We start from the raw sequence: 19297 nt of genomic DNA on the forward strand, positions 1-19297 counted from the left end.
TGCAAAGAACATGTTTGGTGATACCATTTCTCATTGTTGTCCTATGAACCACATCTACAAGTCTTACCGTATCATCGAGACCATCTATGTGCAAAACTACTGTTTTGGCCCGTTTGTTTGTAGTTCCCAAAAAAAACTGAGCTTTCCTTCTACGCGAATTCATTTCATTAAAACTATCACCATCAGCCAAATTGGAGGATTGAAGGATGTCATAGATTTCTGAGGCCAGAAGTTTTGTTTCTCCTGGAGTTGTAGTCCTTGGGGAAAAAAAAAAAAAAAAAAAAAAAAGCATAACTATATAGTCATTTTTACTGGTTTTATAATTGTACTTCTTAATTTTGATGAGTCTTGCTTCATTCAGCCTGATACCTTGTTCAATTAGAAAGAAACACCAATGAGTCTTGGAATAACCAGTAACGGGCACTGGTGATGCAGTTCAGATGTCAGAGTGCGGGGCTAACACGTATAGAGCTCTGTATTCAGTTCCTAGCAGCACCACATAAACAGCGTACACCTGACTCCTGCCTGCTACAGTAACCATGTGCAGGAGGACGAGGCAAGTTCAAGGTCTGATACCAATCTATAACACAAGATTCTGATTCAACAAATGAAAAGGAAAGAATAAGAATCATCAATAAATGTAGAAAAAGCATTTAGCCTATAAGATCTCCCTCCAACTTTTTTTTAAAGATTTATTTATTTTATACATATGAGTACACTGTAGCTGTCTTCAGACACACCAGAAGAGGGCATCAGATCCCATTACAGATGGTTGTGAGCCACCATGTGGTTGCTAGGAATTGAACTCAGAACCTTCAGAAGAGCAGTCAGTGCTCTTAACTGCTGAGCCATCTCTCCAGCCACTCCCTTCAACTTTTTACACAGTCCAGGCTAACTTTCTCTCCCTCATTCTGATGGTTGTAATTAAAATGGCCCCCACAGACTCATAAAGAGTGGCACAATTAGGAGTATGGCCTTGTTGGAGAAAGTATTTCACTGGTGGGTGGGTTTTGAGGTATGGAGTGCTCAAGCCAGGCCCAGTGTCACTCTCTCTTCCTGCTGATCCTCATTTGGAACACTCAGCTACCTCTCCAGCACAATCTCCTGGGTTCATTAAAAACATGATTGAGATTCATAATCGATCCTAGCGTGGCACAAAACTACATTTAATTGAAATCATTAACTAGGAAACCAAGTAACAAGATCAAGTTACCAAATTTCTTTCAACCACTACTACCACAATTCTTGTTCAAATCATCTTTCGTTTATTGGCTCAGGTAGCTTCAGCTATTGTTAAAGTTGAACTGTAGAGACAGAGAGCTGCAGTACAAATAATTTTCAATGTTTGAAAAAGGTCCAAAGAAGCCAGGCGGTGGTGGCGCATGACTTTAATCCCAGCACTCCGGAGGCAGAGACAGGCGGATTTCTGAGTTCGAGTCCAGCCTGGTCTACAAAGTGAGTTCTAGGACAGCCAGGACTACACAGAGAAACCCTGTCTCAAAAAAAAAAAAAAAAAAGATAAAGGTCCAAAGAGATGGAAACTGCTGGCAAGCACATTAACAATGCCATTTCAAGAAACATTAGCAGGGCCAGGAAGAGAGCTCAGTAGGGAAAGAATGTGCCATGAGAGAGTGAGAAAAGGAGTTTGGATGCCCCGGGCCCAACGAGATGTCAGGGAGCAGCAGAGCTCACCTGTGATGGTCTGCCTGTAATCCTAACACTATGCAGGCAGACTGACCAGGCTAACGAGACTACCTATATTAACACTGCCTGTAATCCTAACACTATGCAGGCAGACTGACCAGGCTAACGAGACTACCTATATTAACACTGCCTGTAACCCTAACACTACGCAGGCAGACTGACTAGGCTAACGAGACTACCTATATTAACACTGCCTGTAATCCTAACACTATGCAGGCAGACTGACCAGGCTAACGAGACTACCTATATTAACACTGCCTGTAATCCTAACATTACGCAGGCAGACTGACCAGGCTAACTAGACTACCTATATTAACACTGCCTGTAACCCTAACACTACACAGGCAGACTGACTAGGCTAACGAGACTACCTATATTAACACTGCCTGTAATCCTAACACTATGCAGGCAGACTGACCAGGCTAACGAGACTACCTATATTAACACTGCCTGTAATCCTAACATTACGCAGGCAGACTGACCAGGCTAACGAGACTACCTATATTAACACTGCCTGTAACCCTAACACTACACAGGCAGACTGACTAGGCTAACGAGACTACCTATATTAACACTGCCTGTAATCCTAACACTATGCAGGCAGACTGACCAGGCTAACGAGACTACCTATATTAACACTGCCTGTAATCCTAACATTACGCAGGCAGACTGACCAGGCTAACGAGACTACCTATATTAACACTGCCTGTAATCCTAACACTACGCAGGCAGACTGACCAGGCTAACGAGACTACCTATATTAACACTGCCTGTAATCCTAACACTACGCAGGCAGACTGACCAGGCTAACGAGACTACCTATATTAACACTGCCTGTAATCCTAACATTACGCAGGCAGACTGACCAGGCTAACTAGACTACCTATATTAACACGCCATTCAAACACAAATGCTTCAAAGGCTTATGTTAGTGAACAGAGGTGACTTTCCCAAGCTTGAAGGGCAGAAAAACAAACAAAACATAAGAAGCTTGAAAGGAAACCTTCAAATACTAAAATCTACAGAAGCCAAAGGAACAGCAATGTCTTTCTGTCTTCTCTAGTTATCAATCCTTATTTCTACTATTAAAAGGATTGTAGGACCAAATTAGAATGGGTAATAAATATTTTACTAGTAGTGGAGCAAGGAATCACCATACAGTGAGGTAATTCAGCAGTTAAAGGTGCTTAACTCAAGCTATCCTCTGACTTCTACAACCAAGCACATACTCATATAAAATGGATGGGTGGGTGGGTGGATGGGTGGGTGGGTGGATGGGTGGGTGGGTGGGTGGGTGGATGGGTGGGTGGGTGGATGAGTGGGTGGATGGGTAGAGGAAAGTGAGATAAATAAAGGACTTGTTCTTCTATAGTCATAATAGCAAGTATATCAGCTTTAGAGCCACCATAAATCTGAGGGGCAGAGGATGCTGTTGCCAAGCAGCCCCTAGTAAGATCTGTTATTTCTGCTTAGTGCAGGACTACTGTAAGACACTTTGGCTTGCAGCTGCCCACTGGGATGGCTGTTGGGTCTATACTGTAACCAGAAACTGCATCCTTTCTTGTGTATGCCCAACCCAGTTCTACCCTTCTTTATGCTTAAGACAATAATGTACAACATTTCTAACTATCTCAGATCTTCTTCCTTGATGATCTACCAAGAAAATGTCTTTAATTCCTCTGAGTAAACTCACAGTGGTCAGTCACTCTACCAATTTATCTTTTCCATATATATATATATATATTCTTTTATTACATCCTTGAGCCAACAGGGTAAATATTACCTTTCCAGGTTAAATGTACATAACCTGAACTTAATTTAAATTTTTAAAATTCAATTATATATTTTAATTTTTCAACATTATTTTGGTTTTTAAATGTGTTTTATTATGTTTATGGTGTTTTGTATGTATGTATGCCTGTGCACTACATGATGCAGTACCTACAGAAGCCAAAAGAGGGGTTCAGGTCCCTTAAAACTGGCATTTTGGATACTTGTGAGTGACCACGTGGGTGGGGGAAGCCAGCCCGGGCCCTCAGGACGAGCAGCCAGGTGCTCTGAACGACTGAGCCATCTCTTGGTTTTAGAAGCAGCCTCTGTAGATCAAGCTGACTTCTAACTCCTGGCAACCCTGATTCAGCCCCCTCCGAGCTTAAGCTTCTGGTATGAATGGGAGTCACACCTGGCTCTCTGCCGCTGGAGTGCTGAGAGCAAAGGTGTGTGCCGCCACCACCTGGCTTCAACACTCGTTTTAAATCTAATTTCCCACATCTTTTTTTGTACCACTTACTTTGAACTTCAATAACTATGCCTGTTTAAGGAATACACATGCCACTAATTTAAAATATACAGATATATACAATTATATCTATCAAGTTAAATGGCTCTATCAATCAGATTCATGATAACCTCATCAAAAGAAACTTCCAGTTTCCATGACCTTGATGAAGGATCCTTTGAGTAAAGCCAGGATGCTGTAATGACAAGGACAGGGCACCACACTTTCCTCACGAAGATCCTCGACTAGAATTAGTTGTCTGGATGGTCTGTTACCAAACCAACTCATGTACTTTATTATAAAGCTTCATTCAGCATACGTCTTTTTCTTACACACACACACACACACACACACGCACACGCACACTTGGCTCAGTTGATAAAGTGATTGACGAGCATGAATGGATTCCTGAGTCCCTACTCGTGCACCACAGAATCTAGGTACGGTGGCACACACATACCATACCAGCCCTCTGGAAATAAAGGCAGGAAGATTAGCAGTTCAAAATAAAACACACACACACACCGTGTATTTTAATTTTTAGACAGTGGCCTATGAGTGAGTGATTTCTTAATATCCTTTTTTAACCAATAGAAAATAAATGAATTTTAAATCCTTAAACCATAAACTCACAAACAGCAATTAATGAACTAGATAGTTCGATGGGAAAGAATATTTGAGAGATACTAAATAAAGGCCATGAACACTCAGCTGTCGTCAAATCTGAAAAAAACCCTGTTTCCCTGTTTCTGTCACATTAGCTGCAAATATCCTAGTATTAACTCTAAAACTTAGGAGAGAAAAGCAAATCAATTTTGAAATATTTATTAATATTCCCAAATGACAGGATGCATACCATGTCAATATCTTAAATACAATATAAACATTTATAAGGACTGAAATACCTACCATTTAGCAGTAAAGACAAAAACCAGATAGGCATGGTGGCACATACTAGCTCTGAGAAGGCAGGGCAGTCAGATGTCTGAGTTCAAGGCCAGCATGGTCTGCAGAGCTAGTTCCAGGACAGCTAGGGTTACACAGAAAACTAATATTCATTAGCAAACAATTTTTGGACATAAAACCTACAGAAGCCTATCTTCTATTACAGTTAAAATTTCAAAATAATACCTGACGCTTAAAAAAGAAAATAAAATTTGAGTCTTGGTTCAGTTTGCACAGAGCATCGTTCAGGGACCTCAGAGGACGCTACTGACACACTGTCTGCCTGCTGGACTTACTTCTGGATGACATTCTGCAAGCTCAGCATCATCCCCAGCTCTCCCTTCATCTTTTCTCTATTCGCACGGCATTCAGCCAAGTAGCGTAGCGCCTGCAAACAAAACAACAGTCAGTTCACACATCCGAACTGCTCAAAATTAATGTCACCTATAACTTACTGCAAGACCAAGAAGAAAATAAATGTTTTTATTTTCAGCATCAACTGATTTTTAATTCTCCTTTAACTGTGTCGTTCAAAGTAACCTCCTAGGGGCTGTGAAAACTAAACATGCTGGATGAAACGAACCTTCTGACCTTATCTGCAAGGTCAAAACGAGGCTATCCCACTTTATGATTTCATCTTGACAAGGCCACAAGGAGCTATATTCCATTAAGTAATCTCAAAAAGTAGTTCCAATAGCCATCACTGGCCCAGGTGCTTTTGCTCATTACTTAAAATAAATTGCTGGGGACAAAGCATACAGTGAACTTTATAAAATGAACTGAGTCCTGTTTTTACTATATTACACCTTTCAAATGTATTTTAAATAGAAAACAAACAAAACAGGCAAAGTGGCAGTGCCTGCAATCTCACCATGAAGGAGGCTAAGGTAGGAGAGTTTGCTGTGAGTCAAAGGCTGGCCTTTACTGCATAGTAAGTCTCGGGACACCCTGGGCTACAGGAGACCCTATCTCAAAACATCAGAGTAAGTAAAAAGAAAATTAGAAGATGAACTAGTGGCCACATGCTGAGTTAGGCTAACTTTTTCAAGTTTTCAGGTCCTTTTTCTCTCACCGTGAGCACGTTTTTGTCACCGTTTCCCTCACGTGCTGCTTTTTTGAGGTTGTTTGGCTGTTTCCCTTCACATCTAAATATCATCCCCAGCCTTCATCACCATCATTCACAGCTATCTCGGCCTAGTTAGCATTCACATTTCCACTGAGCCTTTGCCTTTCAGGTAAAAAAAATGATACGTGGCCCACCCGCTGAGATGCCACTTTGATGTCCAAGTGTGTGGTGGAGAGATGAGAGAAAGAGAAGTGGAATGCTTTGAGCACTGCAGAGAGAGATGGAACTGGAGACGCAGGGTGGTGAGTAACAGAATGGTGGGAGAGTAGCTTGTACCCCCACCTGGGGCCATCGTGAAGTCCTGGCCCTGCTGCCACTGAGGATTATATCTGGATCTGTGGCCCGGCAGCAGCAACAGTCTGTGTTGATGTCCATGGATATCCCTGGTCTGGGCTGCTACCTGGGACCAGGCTGATGTCCAAGGGCTGAGCAGAACTGGCCTAGTATCTCACTGGCTGCGGCACTCAGGAGAGCTGGTCCCCTACCTCTCACCTGGGTAGCAGCACAGTAGAGTTGGCCCTAAGGGTATGAGAACAGGAGAGCTGGCTCCTTGCCCTCTCCATCACTGCCCTGCACCTCTCCCTTGGAGTACAGTAGAGCTGATCCTATTAGCAGGGGATCAAGTGAGCTGGCCCTGAGGGCATGAGAGGGGGAGCTGGCCTTGGCCCTTGGGTAAGCTAGCCAGGACACTGCTGGAGAGCTGATCTGGTGGAGTGGGTGTATGGGGAAGAGTTGCTGACCAACTGAGCTACCACCCAGCCCTACTCCAACTACATCTACTTGTCTATGAACTGCAGTGCATAAAGGCAGAGATCCAAAGGTACAGAACCTCCATGACAGAGGGCAACAACTGAATATCCAAGAGGAGTCCCAGTGAGGTTCTAGTGTTGACAGTGTATCAGAAGCCAGAAGCCTCAAACCAGACCAATGAATCATTACAATGAACATTTGCAAGTAAAGATGTTGGGATAAAAGGGTACACTGCGATACACTGCAGCTTCCACAGCAAGACTTCCAGAGATTTACAGAGAGGAAGTCCTGTTTAAGTATTAATCTGTATATTCAAAGCATAAAAGACCACATGGTGAGGGAATAATCCCACCAGAAACTCAAAGAAACAGACCCTGAGCTCAGGGTAGGGTGCCGGTGTTTGGGATGATATAACGGGCATAAGGGATCAGTGCCTACAGGACAGCATACTCTAACATACGTGGTGGACAGAGACACTGGAAAGGGGAAAGACTTTCACTAAAAATTAAAAATAAAAACCTTCAAAACAACAATGGATGACAATTTCAACACGGAGAAAAACATTGAGATTTAAACCCGCAGATCCAAGAAATTAAAAATCCCAAGTAAAACAATGAAAAGAAAATACATCAAAATCTGTAATACATAGATCAATCATTTCCTGGAAAACATCATAGATAAAGTCACAACAAACATTATCAGGATGGCATTTACTCATTATCAGTGTGTAAAAGGGGTTGCCATGGAAACCTGATAGCCTGAAATCAGTCTCCAGAATATATGGGGGAAGAAGAAAACCCAATCTTGCAAGCTGTCCTCTGACCTCCACAAATGAACCCTCTCAGTCTCTGTCTCACACACAAGAGTGTGCACACACACACACACACACACACACGTACAGAAGCATAAAAAATGCTCAAAACAAGTCCACCACTTTATTAGAAATCACCTAAGTTGGCAGCCTGATATGGTGGCTTACTCCTGTATCCCCAGCACACTGAGGCTGAGATAGACAGATTGCCCTGAGTTCCAGGCAAGCGTGATTTACATAGTAATTTCTAAGCCAGCCTGGACTATAAGAGTGAGACCTTATCTGAAAAAACAAAACAAACAAAAAACAACAAAAGCCATAAGCCACGAGACAAACAGCAGCAATATTTTTTAAGTATAGGGAAACAATAACAAACCTATACCGCAAATGTTAATTAAAAGAAAGTTCCTCAGGCAGGAAAATAAAAAAGATGTTGGTAAAAATCTCAGTATCTTCCTAGGTTTAGGAATAAAGAACACTAGAAAGGGGAAAGAAAACAATAAGTATAAACGACAGCTGAACTTGAATATGGTGACACATACCTCCAACTCTTAGCTCTGGGAAAAGTGAACAAGGGAGGTTACTAGTTGAAGGCAAGGCCTGGCACAGTGGCACATGCCTTGAAGGCAAAGGAAGGCAGATCTCTGTGAGCTCGAGGCCAGCCTGGTCTACAAGGTTACAGTCCAGGCCAGCCAGGGATAAATGAGACCCTGTCTCCAAACAAAACCAAAGTTGGAGACAAGCTTGGACTACAGGGCAACAGCACCCCAATTCCTATTCCTCCCTCACCGCAAATCCTCCAAACTTTCAAGAGGCATAATAACTGAAACTGGGTGTGGTGACACACACCTGTAATCCCAGCATCAGAAAGACAGAGGCAGGCAGGTCTCAAGTGAGGAAAAACAAATTGAAAAAACAACCGTATTTTACATTTTTAAATATATTTTAGAGCTAACTAAATGCTTTAGCTAGGTGCTTGCTTAGAACGTTATGGGGTTCTAGTTCAATCCTGAGTATCTCATACACAGATCGAAAGAACACATTGTTTAAAGAAGTATGTAGCATGTATGCCTTAGAAACACAGACGAAGTATGATATATGATGAAAAGAACACAATGATGGGAGAAAAGGGAACACAAGACACACAGGTGGAAGCCTAATGCTGACAAGGAAGCCATGAACCAGTTTTCCTATTTACTATCAATGCCTAAGGTGAAGACAAATGATGTCTATATGGTACACTAAAGTGTAGCACATTGTTGTGTAATTCTCACATCATGTATAAATAAAGCATATGATCAGGCTAAACATGGACAAGTAAATTGAAAATGTACATTATAAAACTGGGAGTGGCCACTGAACTAAATAAAGTTCTGAAGTTATGCTATGAAAGGGCAACTACTAAAATGTGCATGTGCTTGCCATCCTGGTTAGAACTTTGGCCCACCAGCCTCTAGGCTTCACTGGTTCCAGCCTTCTCTTCCAACTCCCTTTCTACTCAGGCTGGCGCCTATAATCTCACCATTTACCAACTCCTGCCATGATCCTATTCTAAGTCCCTTACAGCCATTCTGCCCAACTTACCTGGCCAAGTACCAACCCTGGATAAATCCAGCTATTAGGCCATCAGAGCCTATAGCAGGCCTGAAGTGGGAAGAAAAGTAGTTTAATAATCCAGCCACAGGATCATCCTAATCCAATACTACTGCACTAAGCAGTTCTCAACATTGATGAGCAGTTTTACCCTCCCCCACAGTAAACAGCTTATTCTAATTTCTATACTTAGGAAATTCTCCTCAAAAAATTACCTACTCCAGCCAGCTGTGTGGACATCACACCTGTAATCCCAAACTAAGAAACGTGAGACAGGACAGGTTCCACAGAGTAGGAGGAGTTGAGCCAGCTTGGACCCCTATTCTGAAGTCGGTACTCTTTTAGGACAGTCTGCCTAAACTAATTGTGGGGAGAGTAGACCCATCCCTAGGCCTCTGCTCAGTTGCTTCGCCACATGTTCTCATCTCCTGAACTCATGAACTAAGCTGCTCTTGGTATGCCTTCCCCATGAACTACTCAAAAAAAACCTTTCCTCCCTTACGTTGTTTCTGCTGTTATTTGATCAAAACAGCTTATCTCATGTGACCCAGGCTGGCCTTTAATTCCTGACTCTCCTGCCTCCACCTTCTATGTGCAAAGTTTACCAACACAGACCTATCTCTTATAGACATATGGAGCATACCTCTGTATAAAGACAATGTGTGGTGACCCCGTGTACCCATCACTCAGCATCAGGCACTGGACAATCTGGTTTCACCTCTCTCCTGTCATAACTGATCTACTTCACTACATCTCTAAGAAATTTGGTTTTTTGTTGTTGCTTTGGGTCTTGAGATGTTCTCACGTTATATACCTGGCCAGCTTGGAACTAACCTGCCCCTGCCTCCCACATGCTGGGATTAAAGGTGTGTGACACCATGCTCAGGAAGAAATTAGCTTTTAATTATCTTAAGAAAATCCTACAAATGACTTTTTTAAAAAGTAACAACCTTTTCTTCAAGTCTCAACACATTTTTATTGCCTAGTTACTAATGCCACAATAGCACGGTGTTTTGTTTTGCTTTGACAAAGTCTCACTATATATCTCTAACTGGCCTAGAACTCACTATGTAGTTTGAGACCATGCTGGTCTCAAACTCAAGAGCTGTCTACCTCTGCCTTTTTTAGGAGTCAGGATTAAAGGTTTGTGCCACTACACATGAGAACATTAACACCACACATTAAAACATTAATTTTTTTAAGTTGACTTTTACATTATTCCATTTGTGTGCATGCCCCTGCACCAGAACAGACTGCCTGGAAGTCATGAGACAGCTAGCAGAGGTCTGCTCTCTCCTTCCAACATGTAGGTTCTAGACACCAGTTCAGGGCATCAGGATTGGTCGGTCACACGCACTTTTACCAGCCACTGACATATCTTATTAGCTGCAAAAACTTGACATTTTTAAAAATTGTTTTATCTTACATATAAGGGTATTTTGCTTATATATACACCTGTGTACTACAAACTAAGGTACTCTGTAAGAGTAGTCTGAGCTCTTAACTGCTGAGTCTAACTAGCCTTCATAATGACTTTTTAATGCCATTTACCATATGCTGCACATTCTCTTCCAGTCACTTAAAAATTGTTTATGATGAATTCATTTAAACCAGGATATAAGTCAGGTCCACAAATAACATTTGACTGATTCATCTCTTAAATAAAATGTATAAGGTAACTAACTATCTGTAAGGGAGGCTCTGAGGTTAAAGTCCTGTTCCCCAATTGGTTCTTGATTTGTCAGTAAAGAAGGCCAGGGGCCAATTGCTGGGTGGAAGGTACAGGTAGGACTTCTAGGTCCCAGGAGGAAAAGATGCAAGGAAGAGAAGTTTTTCTGCCATGCTTTGGAGGAAGAAGAACACAACAATTATGTAAGGCCTCAAGGAGAGCTAGGGTCTGCAGCCTCTGCTGCAGGCAGGTGGCCAAGGATGTCTGGCAGGGCCAGGTGGGACTAGCCACTAAGTTTAGGGCAGGTTTGGAAAGATGGAGATAATAAATTGGTAAGGGCACACTTATCCAGGCAGGAAATATCTGTGCCCAGCAATTGTGCCAAGAAGATAATTTTAAAGGAATTAACTCTGTGTGTGTGTGTGTGTGTGTGTGTGTGTGTGTGTGTCTTTTATCCAAAGAGAGGAGTGGGCTGATAGTGCGGTCGCCTCCTGAAACCACAGGCGGGTAGTACAAAAGGGAAGCCAGGAGGGGCTAGTAGCTCAGGCAACCCCCAGCAAAGGCGATAGGATTTTAAAACCACACACAACTGTCATCACTGCACTCTCTTCCCAGCTGCCTGTCCTTTTTGTATTACTTACCATTGAAGGTCCTCCATTCTGGATCTGTCTGATGTCTTGTTGCTCTTTAACATGTTTCCCTAGCCTCCATGTTTCCTATAATTCCTTTTGAATTGTTAGCTTTTATCTGCATATTTTCTCTTTCCTTATCTGTCCTCCTTACCTTATATTAAAGTGTCATGCCCATCAACTAGTGAATGCATAAACAAAAACGAAACAGTGTATGTCTACGCAATGGAATGTTCTCAAGACATGAAAGGAACAAAGCGCTGAAACTTGTTGAATATAGATATGTTCCAATATAATACAAATAAAAGAAATGCCACCAAGTCACATATTATATGATTGTATCTACATAAAAACTCTTTAGGCATTTTTGCAAAATAGCAAATGCATTGATCGGTGTTGCCTACATAATGGGGCTGACACTGGGGAGTAAGAGGTGACCAATACAGTCTGGTGATGTCTGGGTGATAAAAACTTCTAAAGAAAGATGTGGCCATGCCCTCCTAGAGCATTATAATCCCAACACTCGAGAGGTTGCACCAACAGGATCTCAAGCTCCAGGTAGATTACATAAAAAGACTGTCTCAAACAATAGAACAAAATAAAAATGTTCTAAAATTGACTACAATGATGGCTGTACCACTCTCTGTGAATAAAGCCACTCAAGAGTATATTTTAAATGCATGACCTTTATGATGGCATAAAAGTCAAATCTGAAAAAGCTGTTGTAAGTCAGATGAGGCAGTGTACATCTGTAGCCCCAGTACTTGGGAGGCTGGGCCACAATGACTACTGCAAGTCTAGTCTGGGACTACATAGTGAGTTCTAGGTGAGAAGGTGATGCAAAGTAAGATGTCTTATTCTCCTCTCCAACAAAGAAAGCTATTATGAAATTTTAAAAATATATGTATCTTTTGGGTGAGTTCAGTACAACATGTGCTTAACATCCATGACACCCTGATTTTTAACCTCTTGCACTAAAGAGTAATCTTCAGAACTCAAGAATTCTCTTAATTGATGACCTAGAGAACATTAGAAGGTTTGCCAAATATGCATAAAGTGCTGGGTTTGAGCCCTAGCTACACACACTATACATTCAACATACACAGGGGGTTTTCGGGATGAAAATAGTAATAGGCTGGGTGTGACGATGTATGTATACCTGCAGTCAAAAGATGACTTGTGCCCAAGAGCTGAGAACAGCCCAGCCAACACAACAATACATCCCATGTCAAAAAGAAAACCAAACAAGCCGGGCAGTGGTGGCGCACACCTTTAATCCCAGCACTTGGGCAGCAGAGGCAGGTGGATTTTTGAGTTTGAAGCCAGCCTGGGCTACAGAGTGAGTTCCAGGACAGCCAGGGCTATACAGAGAAACCCTGTCTCAAGCCCCCCCCCCCAAAAGAAATACCCCCCAAAAAAGAAAACCAACCAAACAACAGATCACCATGTTAACTGAAAATACCAAGGGTCAGAACATATTATAACTATATGTGTTATAGTTACCATTTACATTAAAAAACAAAATCAACATGTTGCTATTTGTGTTGAAGAACTACATATATGCCATGGTTTCCATGTTTTTTACATGCCAGAATACAGACTGTATGATCTAATGTCTTAGTCTTTTACCATGTTATCAAAGGTCTTTGAAAATTCGTATTTGCATTATTAAAACCACAACACAAAGTATTAAAAGCAACTTACAAGCAAAGCTGAGTGAACGACAGGAGGGTTTGGATGGTCCATAAATAAAATAAGGCCAGGCAAACATCCCTGATCCTGGACGATGGCTCTTCTATTTAGTGGATCTGCTGCTAAATCCCGTAGCTGGTTAACTACTGATAGAGCATCAGGTTCTTCATTCATAGTAGAAGAGGATGAATTCATCTTCTATGACATGCACATGAATAAAAGCTTCTTAAATTCTGCAACAAAAAAAAAGAGTAGAAGTCAGGTTGACAAAATCAGTCCTCGTCTGCCAAGGTAGACAAGGATTCCATTTGTCTGTTTACTTACACAGTGCAGACTGGCCTCAGACTCACTGCGCTGCTGATGCTGTCCGTGTATTATCCCCCTGCCTCTGATTCTCAAAAGCTTGGATGACAAGCAAGCACCCTCTGTGCCTAGCTCTGGTACCTTTAAGTAACTACATTATAATATCTTTAGAAAGAAGCAGATGAATCTAAATCACACACACAAAAATAAGGACTGGCAATTCTAAAGCTTGTGAAAAATAAAATGAACATAAGCTGAAGGAAGCAATCAAGTTATTTATATATGCAAAAGCACATATGCCATCCTCAATACTCCAGTAAATCCCATTTTAGCAATACATATTTTAACACTAAGGTTCCAATAAGCACGGTCTTTACGTACAAGCTTGTAACCTTTGCTCCCCTTTTCAAACTGTAACACTGCCAGGACTTTTCCCTCCTAGGACCTTTCTAGGCCTAAAAAAAAAAAAAAAAAATGCCTCAAGGCAAAGTGGTGAGCTGACAGCCTGGGTTTTTCTTACTCCTCTGTGGGGAGGGGGTGAGGAGAGATGCACAGCAAACTGTGAAATCTCCTAAAGCAAAGGAGAAGAGCAAAGGAGACCACCCTTGCCAAGCCCTGTGGCCTACCTGCAATGCAAGCTGCCTCAGACACTGAGGCAGGAAGAGCTCAAGTTCAAGGCTCCCTGGGTGACTGACTGAGACCCTGACTCAAAATGAAGACTTTGTTCAAGGAACAAGCTAAGTGGCAGAGCACTGCCTAGCACACCTTACTTAGTTTCCGAGTTCAATTCCAAAGACAGGGAAGGAAAGCAAGGGAGAGAGAGAAAGAAACAATAAAAAAGGGCTTCTCTCTAATCTGTGCCTCAACCAAGCAATCTGGGAGACCATGGTACAGGCACTCGCTGCCAAAGCTGACAACTAAGTCCCACATCTGGAACCCAAACAGAGGAACAAGAGAACCAACCCCACAACTTGTCTCTGACCTCCACCCTCCGCACATGGTGGCATACATGCACCAATATGTACATAAACCTAGATACAGTAAATGAATGCATGCTCACACACACACACACACACACACACACACACACACATACACACACACTACAACAAAGCCAAACACAGCAAACAGTGGCTTTTTCACAGTGTCCAGGCTTTGACACTGTAACACTCTGTTTTTATCTGTCATCCTTCAATAACTACTCAATGGAGATCATCCCTTAAATGTTATATATAATCTTCTCCTTCCTTTAGAATGACGTGCAGTCAAAATATCTTAAAGTTTCCAGTCCTCACACCCTGCTGATAAGGGCTCACACTGGGGTCTACCTAGGGAAGGGTCAGAAACTCAACACCAAAACAAGGAGAGTTGTAGGTCAAATGGCACAGCAATGACAACTTTTAAACGAGGTAAGAAAAGCAGGCAGGAGTTCTCGGATTTGCTCTCCAAATGACAGGTTTAACATAAAACTTCAAAGCAAGGCTATTCAATGTCAGAAGTTCATTTTATTTTAGTATCTGGATGGCATCAGGTTACAGACACCCCTTTTTGACTATGTGGCTGAACCTTTTCAAATAATCAATGTTTTAGCTGCAGATTGCTGAGCTCACATAACCAATTTTTATTTTACCTTACTTTGATTTGTGATACAAGGTCTCAGTGCACAGCCCGAGCTAACCTCCCACTCTGCTAAAGCTCCCTGAGTGCTGAGATTGCATGAGTGCATGACCACGCCTGTCAAAACAGGAAGACAGCAACTGGCCTGGGGATGAGACCCTAATTTCATTCCCTAGTGCCATAAATGCATTCAATAAAAGAAAAACAGGAGGGAGGGGCGCAAGGCAGGACGCTGGGACAAAGACACCCAATATTCTCTACCTGCTTCTGGAGTGACAGGATATCAGGGGGTTACCGCTAAAAGGTAGAACTTGGAGATGAAGAGATGGCGAGTGGTTAAAAGCACAAAGTGCTCTTGCAGAGGACCCAAGTTCAGCTCTAAACTTCCATGTTTGTTGCTCACAACCATCTGTAACTCCATTCCCAGGGTATCTGATACCCTCTTTTGGCCTCCATGAGCACATATGTAAATACATATAATTAAAAATTAATCTTTTTTAAGATAGAACTTGAAGCCCAATTTATATACTAAATATTCTTTGTTAGCTATCAACTTAAATTAACTATCAACTTAAATTGTTTAAGAGAAATATTTTCCTTCACAGGCTGGAAAACTAGTTATATGTGATTACTGCAGGAATTTTCTCCACACTTCTCTATTCCAAATTTAGCAGAAATCAAAATAAATGTAGGAAAGGAATTAATGAGAGCAACATACAATATGTATGAAGATATCATCATGGAATCCATTACTTTGTATGCTAATGTAAAAATTTATTTATTCTGTACCACACTAAAACAATAATTTTAGGGCTGGAAAGATAGTTCTCTTGATAAAGAACCTGCTATGCAACGAAAACTGAGTTTGCATTTCCAACACCAATGTGAGGCTGGATGCAGTGCTGCATGCGGTCCTAGCTAGAGAGAAACACCCAGGTGGATCCTTGGAGGCTCACTGACAGCCCCATCTCGAAGAGTAACCTGGAGGGAGCCTGAGGAAGCCCCTTGGCCTCCACACACATGCACAGACGTGCACCCTATGTGCACACATGCACAGACTGACCGTTGTGGAGATGACTGAGTGGGTAGTGCTGACTGAGCAAGCACAAGGGCCTGCACTTGAATCCCAAGCCCCAGTATAAAACAACAAAAGCAAGCACTTGGTTTTACACATCTGGTGATCCCAGTGCTGGAGCTAGAGAGGCAGGTAGAAGGCAGAGCACCGGTGAGCCAGCTTAGCTCCTCCAGGTTCCGCAAAGACCCTGCCTCAAAAAGGAAGGCTGAGTAAGAGATGGAGGAATATACTCAAAGTTGATCTCCAGCCTCCACAGCATTCATACAGACACAGACACAAGTGTGTGCACACACACAACACACATGCACACAGCAAAGAGAGACAATAATTTTTAAATAACCTGAAATGCTGTCCTGAGCACATTTATAGTAGCTAATGAACCACAAGCAAATAAAAGGTTAAAACAAAACAAATGGAAACCCTTTTCCTTCTGTAATGAACACCACATTAGCACAAACACAAGTGTGCTTGTTCATCTGTTTGCTAGTTGCATTTTCCATCAAAAGCACTAATGTCAAGAAGCGTGGACCTGACAGCGTCAAACAATACAATTTCCTTGGGCCTATCCAAATGAGTAGGTGTTTCTGAAGGCAAGACCCAAGACCTATGCACATCAAATAATTTCTGGTGCAAACAAGAGCCTGAAACTTTACACTGCTGTATAAATGAATGCCTCTGAACACAGCACTGAAAGTGGGGCTAGAGATGGCTGGACAGTTAGGAATAGTGACTGACCTTCCAGAAGACCAGGCATCAAGTCCCAGCACCCAGAAAGCAGCTTACAACTCTACCTCCAGTTCCAGGGGATCTGATGCCCTCCTTCTGGCCCCAGGCATGTGCACAGACATATATGCAGTCAAAACAGTCATAGAAAATATTTTTTAATTATTATTAAAACACTAAAAACTAAAACTCTCTGAAACACTATCTTTAACTATTGGGAATTAGGATAAGTGAGTCTGGCAGTTTGTTTCAGCTTTATTATCAAATAACCAAATGAATAAACTGGGAAAACTGGGAGTAGCAGCAATTCTACCCTTCCTTCCAAAACAAACAAAAAACAAACAAACAAACAAAAAACAACAAAAAACTAACGGGAAGATCTTCACGACAAATGGAAGAAACTGGGGGTGGGGCTTACACAGACCTTGCCAAACTGAATATAAAGAGCACAAGGTTCTTTTAATCTAACTAGCCAGCAACAGTAAATCAGCATCCCCTTTGTCTTAATTTGCTCTTTTACTTCCAAAGCCCGCACCTGGTGTCAATTACAAGACAATTATGAAACAGTTAACATTGATGTCTACTTTAAGAGTTGGGACGGCTAAGTTAAAACTCTCAAGAGACACATTCATTTTCTGAAAAGGGAAACGTCGTGCAAATGACAAAAGCTTTGTTCTCATTTTTCTGTATCTCAGTCTGAGTAGAGGTCACAGTGCATAGGACGTATGCCTTTACTTTTTCTTCTCCTTACTTAGCTCTGGCTGACCTATGTAGTTGAGATGAGCCTGAAACTAGGAGGGATCTGCCTGCCAATAGCTACCAAAGCAGGGATTAAAGGCATACCATCACGACCCAAACTTATTTTCTCTTCCTTGGCTCTATGTTGACAAACAGAACCCTTCGCAAACTTTAAGGACACTGCGATCACCTAAGGGACCTTGCCAAAAGTAAGTTCAAGCTCAGTGGGTGTAAGTGGGTCTGGGAATCTGAGATGTCCAACCAGCTTCCAGATGAGGATGCCAACGGGCAAGAAGTCTTGAAGCACGGAGTTAGAGACACGCGAGACATCAGTGTCTGGGCAGATGTCAGAAAGGTATTCCTTTTCTTATAGCTAAGAATCACCACTTAGTTAATAGAAGTATTTAGCCCTCACGTGCTAAGAGCTGCTGCGGGCACACACTTATCCTAAATCCTTAATGATTAAGCCGGGTTGAAAAGCAACTACCACTATCAAACGCCGAGACCCGATCTGGCTTCTCCTTGCAATTATAACTGTAACTCTTTTGGAATTGAATTACCGTCTCCAAGCCTCAGTTTCTTCAGGTAGCAGTTTTGAGCGGGTAACAGGGTGGGAAAAAAAAAAGGCAAGACAGTAAAATGTCTGGCAAGTACCATGCAAGCACAGAACTAACCCAGTGGGAAACTTCTACTGCAAGCGCTGAGGAGACAGTATCACCAAAGGAGCAGCTAAGTGCACAAATGCCCACCACCTGTGTACACGAGTTTCTCTTGAATGGAGGCCTGCGCGCAGAGGCTCGCAGATTTACAGAAAGAACGCCGCGACATGGACACCCGCTACTCGTAGGGCGGGCTGGCTGGTCAGAAGGAAGAGGAGAGAAGAGCACGTCCGGAGCCGTCCGAGGCAGCCCGCGGGATGCCGGCAGGAGGCGGGCGCAGCGGCCGGCCCGCGCAGCAGCGGCCCCTCGGCCCCACCTCGGCCCCGGCTACGTACCCTCCAGAGCTCCGGGCGTCCGGAGCCTGCCGCAGCATCAGAGCCGCACCCACCACGGCGGACAACGGGCGGCGAAGACCCCGAGCCACGGCCCGACTCAAAGAACCACAGGGCTGAGTCGCTGGCGGCGGAGGAGCTGCAGGCTCCGCGGTGACCCTGTCACCTCTGCTGGCTTTATTATCCCATTGGCTGAAAATGAAGCAACGTGAGGAAGGACACCCAACCAGAGGCGGGATGTTCTCAAACCTAGTAGCTCATTGGTGAGCTAGACCGGACCTATGAGGACCCAGAACACTGAATTGGAACCAAGGGCTCGCCGTCCACGGAGTGCTAAACAAATTTACAGCCATCGTGGCTCCGCGACTACAATTCCCAGGGTTCCCGCGGCAGGAAGGGCTTCTGCTTCTGTGTGCAGACACGCGAACAGAATAGTTTATCTTCAGCAAGTCTTCCAGGTCTGATAAAACAACCTGTAACCCTTCATCCACGTCTGTGCGTCTTTACCCAGAATCTTCGGACGTTTTTTTGTAGTTTTTACTATGAACGTCGACACTGTTTGGCCTCTCTGGATTTCGTTCATTTCTTTTCAGTGCTGCTTTCTAGCAAAGCGAGGGATGCGAAGTGCTTTTGTTGGGTTGGCCTAAGTGATT

General features: G+C 42.9%; 1 protein-coding gene across 3 annotated transcripts in view; it reads right to left on the reverse strand.

The window, feature by feature from the left end:
• The window catches only part of Armc1 (armadillo repeat containing 1), a 31694-nt gene extending 12861 nt beyond the window's left edge, over positions 1-18833 (reverse strand). For 2 of the 3 annotated variants that reach the window (NM_001357689.1, NM_028840.3), the window contains exons 1-4: positions 18648-18833; positions 13210-13430; positions 5224-5315; positions 68-257 (exon numbers count right to left, since the gene is read on the reverse strand). In NM_001357689.1, the coding sequence (NP_001344618.1) occupies positions 68-257; positions 5224-5315; positions 13210-13392 (465 nt within the window). In that variant the 5' untranslated portion in view covers positions 13393-13430; positions 18648-18833. Of the gene's footprint in view, positions 1-67; positions 258-5223; positions 5316-13209; positions 13431-18327 lie in introns of all 3 variants that reach the window. The other variant, XM_030252846.1, reaches the window with a different exon arrangement.
• Between the last annotated feature and the right edge of the window lie 464 nt (positions 18834-19297).

This window comes from Mus musculus, chromosome 3 (assembly GCF_000001635.26).
Source record: "Mus musculus strain C57BL/6J chromosome 3, GRCm38.p6 C57BL/6J".
NCBI classification, from domain to species: domain Eukaryota; kingdom Metazoa; phylum Chordata; class Mammalia; order Rodentia; family Muridae; genus Mus; species Mus musculus.